The sequence below is a fragment of the Nerophis lumbriciformis genome, linkage group LG05 (assembly GCF_033978685.3).
Source record: "Nerophis lumbriciformis linkage group LG05, RoL_Nlum_v2.1, whole genome shotgun sequence".
Classification (NCBI taxonomy): domain Eukaryota; kingdom Metazoa; phylum Chordata; class Actinopteri; order Syngnathiformes; family Syngnathidae; genus Nerophis; species Nerophis lumbriciformis.
Genome location: NC_084552.2, coordinates 11,885,762 through 11,899,704, shown reverse-complemented (window position 1 = coordinate 11,899,704; position 13,943 = coordinate 11,885,762). Strand labels below are relative to the sequence as shown.

The 13,943-nt window shown below is 40.5% G+C and overlaps 1 protein-coding gene across 4 annotated transcripts in view; it reads right to left on the bottom strand.

Moving 5' to 3' along the window:
• Positions 1-2,443: 2,443 nt before the first annotated feature.
• LOC133606880 (uncharacterized) overlaps positions 2,444-13,943 on the bottom strand; it is a 44,992-nt gene continuing 33,492 nt past the window's right edge. For 3 of the 4 annotated variants that reach the window (XM_061961272.2, XM_061961274.2, XM_072913144.1), the window contains 2 exons: positions 13,740-13,792; positions 2,444-7,196 (listed from right to left, as the gene is read on the bottom strand). In XM_061961272.2, coding sequence (XP_061817256.2) covers positions 5,971-7,196; positions 13,740-13,792 — 1,279 coding nt within the window. In that variant the 3' untranslated portion in view covers positions 2,444-5,970. The remainder of the gene's footprint in view (positions 7,197-13,739; positions 13,793-13,943) is intronic. The other variant, XM_061961273.2, reaches the window with a different exon arrangement.

The window sequence follows — 13,943 nt, the reverse complement described above, 5'->3', positions numbered from 1 at the left end:
GGCGTTCCCAGGCCAGCCGGGAGACATAGTCTTCCCAACGTGTCCTGGGTCTTCCCCGTGGCCTCCTACCGGTCGGACGTGCCCTAAACATGTCCCGAGGGAGGCGATTGGGTGGCATCCTGACCAGATGCCCGAACCACCTCATCTGGCTCCTCTCCATGTGGAGGAGCTGCGGCTTTACTTTGAGCTCCCCCCCGGATGGCAGAGCTTCTCACCCTATCTCTAAGGGAGAGCCCTGCCACCCGGCGGAGGAAACTCATTTGGGCCGCTTGTACCCGTGATCTTGTCCTTTCGGTCATAACCCAAAGCTCATGACCATAGGTGAGGATGGGAACGTAGATCGACCGGTAAATTGAGAGCTTTGCCTTCCGGCTCAGCTCCTTCTTCACCACAACGGATCGATACAGCATCCGCATTACTGAAGATGCCGCACCGATCCGCCTGTCGATCTCACGATCCACTCTTCCCTCACTCGTGAACAAGACTCCGAGGTACTTGAACTCCTCCACTTGGGGCAGGGTCTCCTCCCCAACCCGGAGATCCAGACCCACACCTATATATCTGATAGTATATATCTGTATCATGAATCAATTTAAGTGGACCCTGACTTAAACCAGTTGAAAAACTTATTGGGGTGTTACCATTTAGTGGTCAATTGTACAGAATATGTACTTCACTGTGCAACCTACTAACAAAAATCTAAATCAATCAATCAATCAATCACCTCCCGCCACCTGTACAGTTTTTTTTCCCGCCACCTGAACAAGATATGATAGCTCAGTTACAGCTCATTTTTATTACCTATTACCTATTCTGTGTTATATGTTGCACGATTGTACCAAGAAAAAAATCCTAGTTTGTGAACCCGTTCTCAAACAATGGCAATAAAACTATTCTGATTCTGATTAAGTTGTTCAACAGTCCGGGGGTCTCTGTTGTGGTATTTTAGGCTTTAAAATGCGCCACACATTTTCAATGGGAGACAGATCTGGACTACAGGCAGGCCAGTCTAGTACCCGAACTCTCTTACTATGAAGCCATGCCGGTGAAACACGTGGCTTGGCTTTGTATTGCTGAAATAAGCAGGGGTGTCCATGATAACGTTTGCCTGGATGGCGACATAAGTTGCTCCAAAACCTGTATGTACCTTTCAGCATTAATGGCGCCTTCACAGATGTGTACGTTACCCATGCCTTGGGCACTAATACACCCCCATACCATCACAGATGCTGGCTTTTCAACTTTGTGCCTAGAACAGTCCTGATGGTTATTTTCCTCTTTGGTCCGGAAGATACAACGTCCACAGTTTCCAAAAAACAATTTGAAATGTGGACTCGTCAGACCACAGAGCACTTTTCCACTTTGCATCAGTCCATCTTAGATGAGCGAAGCGTTTCTGGGTGTTGTTGATAAATGGCTTTGGCTTTGCATAGGAGTGTTTTAACTTGCACTTACAGATGTAGCGACCAACTGTAGTTACTGACAGTGGTTTTCTGAAGTGTTCCTGAGCCCATGTGGTGATATCCTTTACTGACGTCGCTTTTTGACGCAGTACCACCTGAGGGCTTGAAGGTCCGTAATATCATCGCTTACGTGCAGTGATTTCTCCAGATTCTCTGAACCTTTTAATTATATTATGGACCGTAGATGGTGAAATATCTAAATTTACGATTTGCATAACGTGCCAACTTCACTGGTTTTGTACATTGAAACATTTATCATCACTCATGGGTGATGGGTATAAGAATGGGCAGCATAAAACCCTGATCGGGCCATCCCTACCTTTCAGTAGTTTTGTGTTTGTAAAGCAAGGGGACTCCATTTAATCCAAGTTCTTGAGGTTTAATCACATTGCCAGAGAGTTGACACGCTGTTAAATGAAATGGCTTCAAACTCGGGATGTCCGATAATGGCTTTTTTGCCGATATCCGACATTGTCCAGCTCTTAATTACCGATATCAACCGATACCGATATATACAGTCGTGGAATTAACACATTATTATGCCTAATTTGGACAACCAGGTATGGTGAAGATAAGGTCCTTTTTTTTTTTTTATTAATAAAATAAAATAAGATGAATAAATTAAAAACATTTTCTTGAATAAAAAAGAAAGCAAAACAATATAAAAACAGTTACATAGAAACTAGTATTTAATAAAAATGAGTAAAATTAACTGTTAAAGGTTAGTACTAATAGTGGACCAGCAGCACGCACAATCATGTGTGCTTACGGACTGTATTCCTTGCAGACTGTATTGATATATATTGATATATAATGTAGGAACCTACCAGAATATCAATAACAGAAAGAAACAACCCTTTTGTGTGAATGAGTGTAAATGGGGGAGGGAGGTTTTTTTGGGTTGGTGCACTAATTGTAAGTGTATCTTGTGTTTTTTATGTTGATTAAAAAAAAAAATATATATATATATATTAAAAAAAAAAACAATACCGATAATAAAAAAAAAACGATACCGATAATTTCCGATATTACATTTTAAAGCATTTATCGGCCGATATTATCGGACATCTCTACTTCAAACCAAAACTTTTTCCATTTAAAATTCAAAGCACGCAGGGCCCATTTTGATATTTTTCATTTTCAAAAACAATGTATACCATTTTTTAACATTTAGGGCAGTGTGTCCAAACTATGGCCCGCCAACGTCTTAAGTTTGGCCCGAGATTGCCAGGGGTGTTAAATTTGCATATCTGGTGGTTTAATAGGTGCTTATTTGTCACCGTCTTGTGGACAAAGTAAGTGACTCAGGCCAGTGATCATGGAGTGTACTTGCTAGAAACTACATGCACAGCATTCACTTATTTGACCCATTTCTAACAACCTTCCCTAGTCATGGTGCAGGAAAAACAATTCCACCAGCACAAAAAGTCAACAAATATGTCACACATTAAAACAACCTGCTCACTGAACTTTGTGGACATAAACACATGCAAAATTAAATCCATGTAAATCCATTGCAAGGCATGATGGGAAAAATAACAAACACTCTCTCCACACTTACCCATGTTTGGCGCATTTTAGCTGCTTGATGTTTCTGATTCACAAAGGTAAACGAGGTAACAAGTTTGGACACCCCTGCTTCAGGGCTAACCGCTCAAGTTAGGTACCAGGAACCGAGAAGGGTCTCAGTCATAAAAAAAATAAGTCATATATTTTTTTTCAACCCTTGAATCTCTATATCAACTTTAAAACATATCGGTCAATATAACGTTTGTAGTTATAATTTTTTGTTTTATGCACTTTTTGTTTAAGAAGCAACATTTGACATGAAGTCATTGGACCCTTAAATACTTCTAATTCATAACATTGATTTTGGGTCATAATTATTTAAGCTATGACAGTAAAACAAATAAAAAATAAGGCAGAGATGTCCAAACCTTTTGACTTGGGGGCCGCGATTGGGCTAAAAGAATTTGGTCGGGGCCGAAAGCAGACTGCATGTAAAGTTATATATATCCATCCATTTTCAACCGCTTGTCCCTTTTGAGGTCACAGGGGGTGCTGGAGCCTATCCCAGCTGAATTTGGGCGGAAGGCGGGGTACATATATATATATATATACAAATCCATATATAATTGATATATAATATATAACTGTTACAATTAAAATATATTATGTATAAACATATATATAAAATATAATACATATATAGGTGTATATATTATATTAATATAATTGGATTTTAAGAGTATATGAAGGATTAACTCCTACCTGCTATACTTACGTGATCCATCCATCCATCCATCCATCTTCTTCCGCTTATCCGAGGTTGGGTCAGTATGACCTCCTTAAAAAGTTTTGTAATCAATCAGCTAAAATACGCCAAACACGGATTTACATTTTCCCATCATGCACTCTATTGGATTTAAATGGGTGCAATTTTGAATTATTTGTTGTGTTGGATGTTTTTTTAAAGGATCCACAAAAATCAGTGAGCAGGTTGTGTTATGTGTGACCATGTGTGTTGACTTTTATTTTAGTTGCATTTTTTTTGCACCATGACTAGGGAATGTTGTTTGGATTATGTCAAATGCTGTGCTATTATTTTAAAAAGTACTTTCACGGGGCATTGATCCGATCTACTTACTTGGACCACAAGATGGCAGTGAATATGTGGTATTCAGAGACCGCCTGGTATTTAAAACTAATTTGAAAGCACCCTGTGGTGCCATGCTTTGTTGAACTCATGATGACTTGCCAGCTAAATAGACGCGGTAGGCGGGCTGTAGTCTGGACATCACTGTTCTAAGGGATCTTAAAGGTCTTAAAAACGAGTCATACATTACTTTTCTTAATTTTTTATTATCAACAACGCTTAAATCTCTACATCAACTTCAGATCTGTCGATTATACGTTTTCCGGTTTGTTTTATGCCCTTTTTCAAAGAAAACTTGTTTTTTTGTGTGGCAAAAAAACAAAATATGCAATATTTTCCCCAAAGAACGTTTCAAAGTGGAATATTTGATAGTAATAGGAGGCTTGCATAGGTCAACAATTCATTTGAGTAATTTTTTTAAGCAAAAGTACAAAACAATATCCCACTAAAATGTTCAGGAGTCCAAATTGGCCCCACTTAAGTGTTAAAAATTAGTCATACATTTTTTTTTATTTTTTATTTTTTACAATCAACGCTTATGTCTGTAGATCAACTTCAGATCTATATGTAGATTGTAAGTGTATAATTATGTTTCTATGGGTTTGTTTTAGAGATGTGCGATAATGGCTTTTTTGCCCATATCCGATATTCCGATATTGTCCAGCTCTTAATTACCGATTCCGATATCAACCGATACTGATATATACAGTCGTGGAATTAACCCATTATTATGCCTAATATTGTTGCGATACTCCGCTGCATGCAATAAACAATGTAACAAGGTTTTCCAAAAATAAATCAAATGGAAAAAAATGGCAACATGGCACTGCCATATTTACTATTGAAGTCACAAAGTGCATTATTTTTTTTTAACATGCCTCAAAACAGCAGCTTGGAATTTGGGACATGCTCTCTCGGAGGTTGAGGTGGGCAGGGTGGGGGGGATTTGAGATGTGGGGGGTAGGGGGTAGCGGGGGGTGTATATTGTAGCGTCCCGGAAGAGTTAGTGCTGCAAAGGGTTCTGGGTATTTGTTCTGTTGTGTTTATGTTGTGTTACGGTGCGGATGTTCTCCCGAAATGCGTTTGTCATTCTTGTTTGGTGTGGGTTCACAGTGTGGCGCATATTTGTAACAGTGTTAAAGTTGTTTATACGGCCACCCTCGGTGTGACCTGTACGGCTGTTGACCAAGTATGTGTTGCATTCACTTATGTGTGTGTGAAAAGCCGTAGATTTTATGTGATTGGGCCGGCACGCAAAGGCAGTGTCTTTAAGGTTTATTGGCGCTCTGTTCTTCTCCCTACGTCCGTGTACACAGCCGCGTTTTAAAAAGTCATACGTTTTACTTTTGAAACCGATACCGATAATTTCCGATATTACATTTTAAAGCATTTATCGGCCGATAATATCGGCAGACCAATATTATCGGACATCTCTAGTTTGTTTGTTTTATGCCCTTTTTGTAAAAAAAACACAAAAAAACCCCTTGGTTTTTATATGGCAAACAAACAAAATATGCAATATTTTCCCAAAAAATATTTCTAAGTGGATGTGAAGTAATTGGAGCCTTTAAAAGGTCAATAAATTATAACAACATTGATTTTGATTCATTATTATTTTTTGAGTAATGACAGTTTTAAAGGAAAAAAGACGGTCTACATGGCAGCTTTGGGTTATTAGGGTCAAAATTGCAATTTTTTCTTGTTACATTTCACCCGTTTGCTCTTATATTCCACTTTTTTATGTTTTGTCTTTTGTAATGGTATTCATGGAACACGCCGCAGGCCGTAAAAAAATGAGCTGTCCACACTTTGGACACTTCTGCTTTGGACCAATTTGGAGTTGGATGGTCTTCACGTTATCTTGATGTGCGTGCGCTGATGCATCTTGAGGTGGTAGGACTGCCTGAAGCCTTTGCCACACTGCACACAAGCAAAAGGCTTCTCCCCCGTGTGTGTCTGCTTGTGTCTCTTCAGGCGATTGGCGCTGAGGAAGCTCTTGTCGCACTCGCCGCAGGAGTAGGGCCTGGCGCCCGTGTGGTAGCGCAGGTGAATGGTCAGGTAGCAGGACTGCGTGAAGCTCTTGTCGCAGTGCGGGCAGCGGAAGGGCTTGTGGCCCGTGTGGAAGCGCTCGTGCTTGAGCAGCTCGGCGTGGGAGAAGAAGCCCTTGCCGCAGTCGGAGCAGAGGTACGGCCTCTCGCCCGAGTGCGTCAGCTCGTGTCTGGTCAGCGTGGCCTTGTACACAAAGCTCTTGTCGCACTGGGAGCAGCTGAAGACGTTTTCTCGGGTGTGGCAGCGCTCGTGCTTCTTCATGTTGCGCTCCCTCTTGAAGCACTTGCCGCAGTACGAGCACATGAAGGGCATCTCCTCCGAGTGGATCTTCATGTGGTTCAGCAGGCCGCCCTTAAAGAGGAAGCTCTTGCCGCACTGCGAGCACACGTGAGGTCTCTCTTTCTGGTGGATTCGCTGGTGGGCCGTGAGCGCGGCCCGGTAGGCGAAGCTCTTGCCGCAGTTGCAGGCGTGCGCCCTCTCCTCTCGGTGGGTCTGAAGGTGTCGGTTGAGGTAGCTGGCGCAGCTGAAGCTCAGCTCGCAGCGAGGGCACTTCAGCGAAGGCTCCTCTTTGTCGTCGTCCTCGCCGTGAGTCTTCAGGTGCCTCACCAGCGCCGACTTCCAGGCGAACTTGCGGCCGCACTCGGAGCACACACACTCCCCGTTCTCCATGTGGACGCTCATGTGCGAGCGCTGCGCCAGAAGGGACTTGAAGAACTCCCCGCAGAGCAGACACTCGTACGTGCGCTCGGGCGTGTGCGTCTGCTTGTGTCTCTCCAGCGACTGCTTGAAGGAGAAGCGCCGTCCGCACTGAACACAGAGGAAGGGCTGCTCACCTGTGTGGATGCGCTGGTGGGCTTTTAGCAGGGACAGGAACTTGAAGGCCTTGGCACAGTCTCTGCAGTTAAAGCGGCCCTCTTCGTCCACAGAGTGAACGCTCTCCATGTGGCGCTGCAGCTCATCTTCCTCGGAATGCTGGACGCAGCATTTGGGACAGGAGAAAGTGGCAGAATTGCCACCTGCGTCCAAACCTGACAGAAAAACATATTATACCAATTTAAAAAGGCTACTGAAATACTGTTACATAAACCTTAAGATACTGTTAATACTTTTAATACAAAACCCGAAACCAGTGAAGTTAACACGTTGTGTAAATGGTAAATAAAAAGAGAATACAATGATTTGCAAATCCTTTTCAACTTATATTCAATTGAATAAACTGCAAAGACAAGATATTTAACGTTCGGAGTGGTAAACTTTGTTATTTTTTGCAAAACTTAGAATTTAATGGCAGCAACACATTGCAAAAAAGTTACCACTGTGTTACATGGCCTTTCCTTTTAACAACACTCAGTAAACGTTTGGGAACTGTGGAGACACATTTTTGAAGTGGAATTCTTTCCCATTCTTGCTTGATGTACAGCTTAAGTCAGGGGTGCTCATTACGTCGATCGCGATCTACCGGTCGATCTCGGAGGGTGTGTCAGTCGATCACCAGCCAGGCATTAAAAAAATAGTCCTAAAAATGAGCGATCATAAATCTTCACTATGACGTCACTTTCGTCACTTGATTGACATTCACGGCACCCGAGGGTCTTCTGAGATGACGCTGGCTGCTGCCAGCTCATTAAATTTACCGACTGGAAGGCGAGAAACACTTTATTTCAACAGACTCTGGCGCCGTACCTGTCGTCAAAACTCCAAAGACCGACTGCACAGTTGCACAATAAAAGCTCTGCTTCATCCTGCTTGCGCTACCAAAATAAGAGTCTCAGAAAGCTGGCGTGCACAAGCTAGCAAGCCACGGAGTTTGCCAACAATGTATTTCTTGTAAAGTGTATACAAAGGAGTACGGAAGCTGGACAAATAAGATGCCAAAAACCAACCACTTTCATGTGGTATTGGACAGAAAGGAGGACTTTTTTTCTCCTCCATTCGAAAATGCGGACGTTATCATCACCACTGTCTGATTCCAATCAATGCAAGTCATCACAATCAGGTAATACACCAACTTGTATTCTTGTCTTCATGAAAGAAAGGAATCTATATGTGTTAAACATGCTTGTATTATCTTTAACCACCTTTAAGTTGTTAACAATATTAACTATTTGTGTTAAACATGCTTGTATTATCTTTAAACACCTTTAAGTTGTTAACAATATTAACTATATGTGGTAAACATGCTTGTTTTATCTTTAACCACCTTTAAGTTGTTAACAATATTAACTATTTGTGTTAAACATGCTTGTATTATTTTTAACCACCTTTAACTTGTTAACAATATTAACTATATGTGTTAAACATGCTTGCATTATCTTTAAACACCTTTAACTTGTTAACAATATTAACTATATGTATTAAACATGCTTGCATTATCTTTAAACACCTTTAACTTGTTAACAATATTAACTATATGTGTTAAACATGCTTGCATTATCATTAAACACCTTTAACTTGTTAACAAAAACATATATTTCATAAATAAGTAAATATAAATGATATATGTGAATGAGGTAGATCCCCACGACTTGATCAATTGAAAAGTAGCTCGCCTGCAGAAAAAGTGTGAGCACCCCTGGCTTAAGTTGTTCAACAGTCTGGGGTCTCCTTTGTGGTACAAACCCCATTTCCATATGAGTTGGGAAATTATGTTAGATGTAAATATAAACGGAATACAATGATTTGCAAATCATTTTCAACCCATATTCAGTTGAATATGCTACAAAGACAACATATTTGATGTTCAAACTGATAAACCTTTTTTTTTTTGGCAAATAATCATTCGCTTTAGAATTTGATGCCAGCAACACGTGACAAAGAAGTTGGGAAAGGTGGCAATAAATACTGATAAAGTTGAGGAATGCTCATCAAAGACTTATTTGGAACATCCCACAGGTGAACAGGCAAATTGGGAACAGGTGGGTGCCATGGTTGGGTATAAAAGTAGATTCCATGAAATGCTCAGTCATTCACAAACAAGGATGGGGCGAGGGTCACCACTTTGTCAACAAATGCGTGAGCAAATTGTTGAACAGTTTAAGAAAAACCTTTCTCAACCAGCTATTGCAAGGAATTTAGGGATTTCACCATCTACGGTCCGTAATATCATCAAAGGGTTCAGAGAATCTGGAGAAATCACTGCACGTAAGCAGCTAAGCCCGTGACCTTCGATCCCTCAGGCTGTACTGCATTAACAAGCGACATCAGTGTGTAAAGGATATCACCACATGGGCTCAGGAACACTTCAGAATCCCACTGTCAGTAACTACAGTCGGTCGCTACATCTGTAAGTGCAAGTTAAAACTCTCGTATGCGAGGCGAAAAACGTTTATCAACAACACCCAGAAACGCCGTCGGCCTCGCTGGGCCTGAGCTCATCTAAGATGGACTGATACAAAGTGGAAAAGTGTTCTGTGGTCTGACGAGTCCACATTTCAAATTGTTTTTGGAAACTGTGGATGTCGTGTCCTCCAGACCAAAGAGGAAAAGAACCATCCGGATTGTTCAAGGCGCAAAGTGTAAAAGCCAGCATGTGTGATGGTATGGGGGTGTATTAGTGCCCAAGACATGGGTAACTTACACATCTGTGAAGGCGCCATTAATGCTGAAAGGTACATACAGGTTTTGGAGCAACATATGTTGCCATCCAACAACGTTACCATGGACGCCCCTGCTTATTTCAGCAAGACAATGCCAAGCCACGTGTCACATCAATGTGGCTTCATAGTAAAAGAGTGCGGGTACTAGACTGGCCTGCCTGTAGTCCAGACCTGTCTCCCATTGAAAATGTGTGGCGCATTATGAAGCCTAAAATAGCACAACGGAGACCCCCGGACTGTTGAACAACTTAAGGTGTACATCAAGCAAGAATGGGAAAGAATTCCACCTGAGAAGCTTCAAAAATGTGTCTCCTCAGTTCCCAAACGTTTACTGAGTGTTGTTAAAAGGAAAGGCCATGTAACACAGTGGTGAACATGCCCTTTCCCAACTACTTTGGCACGTGTTGCAGCCATGAAATTCTAAGTTAATTATAATTTGCAAAAAAATAATAAAGTTTATGAGTTTGAACATCAAATATGTTGTCTTTGTAGTGCATTCAATTGAATATGGGTTGAAAAGGATTGGCAAATCATTGTATTCCGTTTATATTTACATCCAACACAATTTCCCAACTCATATAGAAACGGGGTTTGTACCACAAAGGAGACCCCAGACTTTTTAGGCTTCATAATGCACCACACATTTTCAATGGGAGACAGGTCTAGACTACAGGCAGGCCAGTCTAGTACCCACACTCTTTTACTGCGAAGCCACGCTGTTGTAACACGTGGCTTGGCATTGTCTTGCTGAAATAAGCAGGGGCGTCCATGGTAACGTTGCTTGGATGGCAACATATGTTGCTCCAAAACCTGTATGTACCTTTCAGCATTAATGGCGCCTTCACAGATGTGTAAGTTACCCATATCTTGGGCACTAATACACCCCCATACCATCACACATGCTGGCTTTTAAACTTTGCACCTATAACAGTCCTGATGGGTTTTTTTCCTCTTTGGTCCGGAGGACACAACGTCCACAGTTTCCAAGAACAATTTGATATGTGGACTCGTCAGACCACAGAACACTTTTCCACTTTGCATCAAACGATCTTAGATGAGCTCAGGCCCAACAAAGCTGGCGGCGTTTCTGGGTGTTGTTGATAAATGGCTTTGGCTTTGCATAGTAGAGGTTTAACTTGCACTTACAGATGTAGCGACCAACTGTAGTTAATGACAGTGGTTTTATGAAGTGTTCCTGAGCCCATGTGGTGATATCCTCTACACACTGATGTCGCTTTTTGATGCAGCAGTGATTTCTCCAGATTCTCTGAACCTTTTGATGATATTATGGACCGTAGATGGTGAAATCCCTAAATTCCTTGCAATAGCTGATTGAGAAATGTTGTTCTTGAACTATTGGACAATTTGATAACGCATTTGTTGACAAAGTGGTGACCCTCGCCCCGTCCTTGTTTGTGAATGACTGAGCATTTCATGGAAGCTGCTTTTATACCCAATCATGGCACCCACCTGTTCCCAATTAAAATGTTCACCTGTGGGATGTTCCAAATAAGTCTTTGATGAGCATTCTTCAACTTTCTCAGTCTTTTTTGCCAACTGTGCCAGCTTTTGGTTAAAACATGTTGCAGGCATCAAATTCCAAATGAGCAAATTTTTGCAAAAAATAACAAAGTTTACCAGTTTGAACATTAAGTATCTTGTCTTTGCAGTATATTTAATTGAATATTAGTTGAAAAGGATTTGCAAATCATTGTATTCTATATTTATTTACCATTTACACAACATGCCAACTTCACTGGTTTTAGGATTTGTAATACTTGATAGCAATACAGAATCATTCGCAGAATGCAATAACAATATCATGAAATCAAACAAGCACTGTATCAAACTATTTTTCTGCAATAATTAGGCTCTATCAGATAGCTATTTACTTAACAACATGTCTAGTAGAACAGCACTACAAAGTATTATACTAAAGTGTGTTAGCAATAATGTATATAATGTGAACAATACTGCTGTAACAAGTAGAGATCGACTGATATGGTTTTAACACCGACTATTAGTAGTGAAAGAGGCCGATAACCAATATTTGGTGTTAATATTCATTTGCAGTAAAAGTCATTTAAAGATATGTCAGTAAACATCTGGACAATGCTTTAAGTTGTGATTTGAACTATTTTAGGAAAGGTGGGACCAGTAGTGACATAAGGTTTGATGTTGTGTTTAATTTATCATCAAAAAACAATATGTGTCTATAAGGAGCATCAACATTTGCATTTCAAAATATAGAAAATCTCCTGGGAAAATTGGTCAACATATGACATTTCTCTACATCACAATAACTCATCTACTTCATTTCATACCATTTTGTAACACTTTATGGATTTATTACATTGTAAGGTTTCTGAAATATTGCAAACATTTAAATAAAAAATTCTGGACTCCTTCACGTAGATTATAGTTGAGGCATTTGTCAAGATGGTTTACATAATTTCTTCCTGGATGTTACAGAAAGTATGAGAATGTGTGAGCTGCTGCCTCACCTTCTTTACTTACATAATCATCCCATATCTATCAACATATTCCCACAAAATAAAAATTTTTTTTACAGATATATCTTATTCTGTCGACATCATGTCCAACCATCTTTGTTGCGTTAATTGATTGAATCACGGAACACTCGTTTTTTTTGTTGCAAACGAAGGCTTGTTGAACGACTCCATCGCTTTAGAAGCCGAAACAAACAAAACAGGACCAGGAAGACGCCAGGAAAGAAGGACAACAATTTAAGTTAAAGTTAAAGTTAAAGTACCAATGATTGTCACACACACACCAGGTGTGGTGAAATTATTCTCTGCATTTGACCCATCACCCTTGATCACCCCCTGGGAGGTGAGGGGAGCAGTGAGTTCAAACCCCGGCCGAGTCATACCAAAGACTATAAAAATGGGACCAATTACCTCCCTGCTTAGCACTCAGCATCAAGGGTTGGAATTGGGGGTTAAATCACCAAAAATTATTCCCGGGCGCGGCCACCTCTGCTGTCCTCGGGTTTCAGCAAAAAGAGAACCTTTTTCATGCAGGGCAAAAAGTTAAAGTTAAAGTACCCATGATTGTCACACACACACTATGTGTGGCGAAATTATTCTCTGCATTTGACCCATCCCCTTGATCACTTCTCAAAATAATCTTACTTATCTCATTATATGTAATATGACTTACTTCACCAATTATTATTTATTTATTTATTTTTATTGTGATTACTTATGGAGTATATTGTGAATAAATTGAGAACAGGAAGTGAACAAAAGTTTTAGCAACTGTTATGTAAAAGAAAAGGGGTAGGATTAAATAAGCTCTGCTTCTTCCTACTCCTTTTCGAACATGTTGACAAGAGAAACTGGAAATTGGGATGTATCATGTGTATGCTTGCATGTTCGAAAGAAACTCAAACTCAACTCAACTCCCTGGGAGGTGAGGGGAGCAGTGAGCAGCGGCAGTGGCAGCGCCCGGGAATCATTTTTGGTGATTTAACCCACAATTCCAACCCTTGATGCTGAGTGTCAAGCAGGGAGGTAATGGGTCCAATTTTTATAGTCTTTGGTATGACTCGGCCGGGGTGTGAACTCACAACCTACCGATCTCAGGGCGGACACTCTAACCACTAGGCCACTGAGGGCTACTGATTGAGCCGTTCTTATTATTTATCTACTTAATTACGTAGCTCATATTTTTTAATTAATAAACACAATATATACACGTAATATGCAAGTATCTGCTGATGTTGTTTAAAAAAGTCAATACTGATAACCGTCAAAATGCCAAATATCGACGTCGATAATTGTCCCAGTTGATAATCAGTTGATCTCTAGTAAAAAGTGTGGCTAAATAGTGTTGACCACAACATAGCAATATTATTTGTAGCATTATTGTGTAGATGTACTTTGTCAGTGTAACAGAACCTCTTAAATATGAAATGTGAGGACGTACTGTACAGTATAAACCAACACTTACTTTCTTCAGCTTCCTTCGATGAGACTGACGGTGATCCGTACGAGTGCTCTGAACTGTTCAAAGACAGTAAAATCATCAAACCCATACAAATACATATTCATCTAGTACTGTAGAAGGTAGGGCTGGGCGATATATTGAGTTTGTAGGATATATCGATATATTTTTAAACAAGATATGAATTAAGAAAATATTATAATATCGATA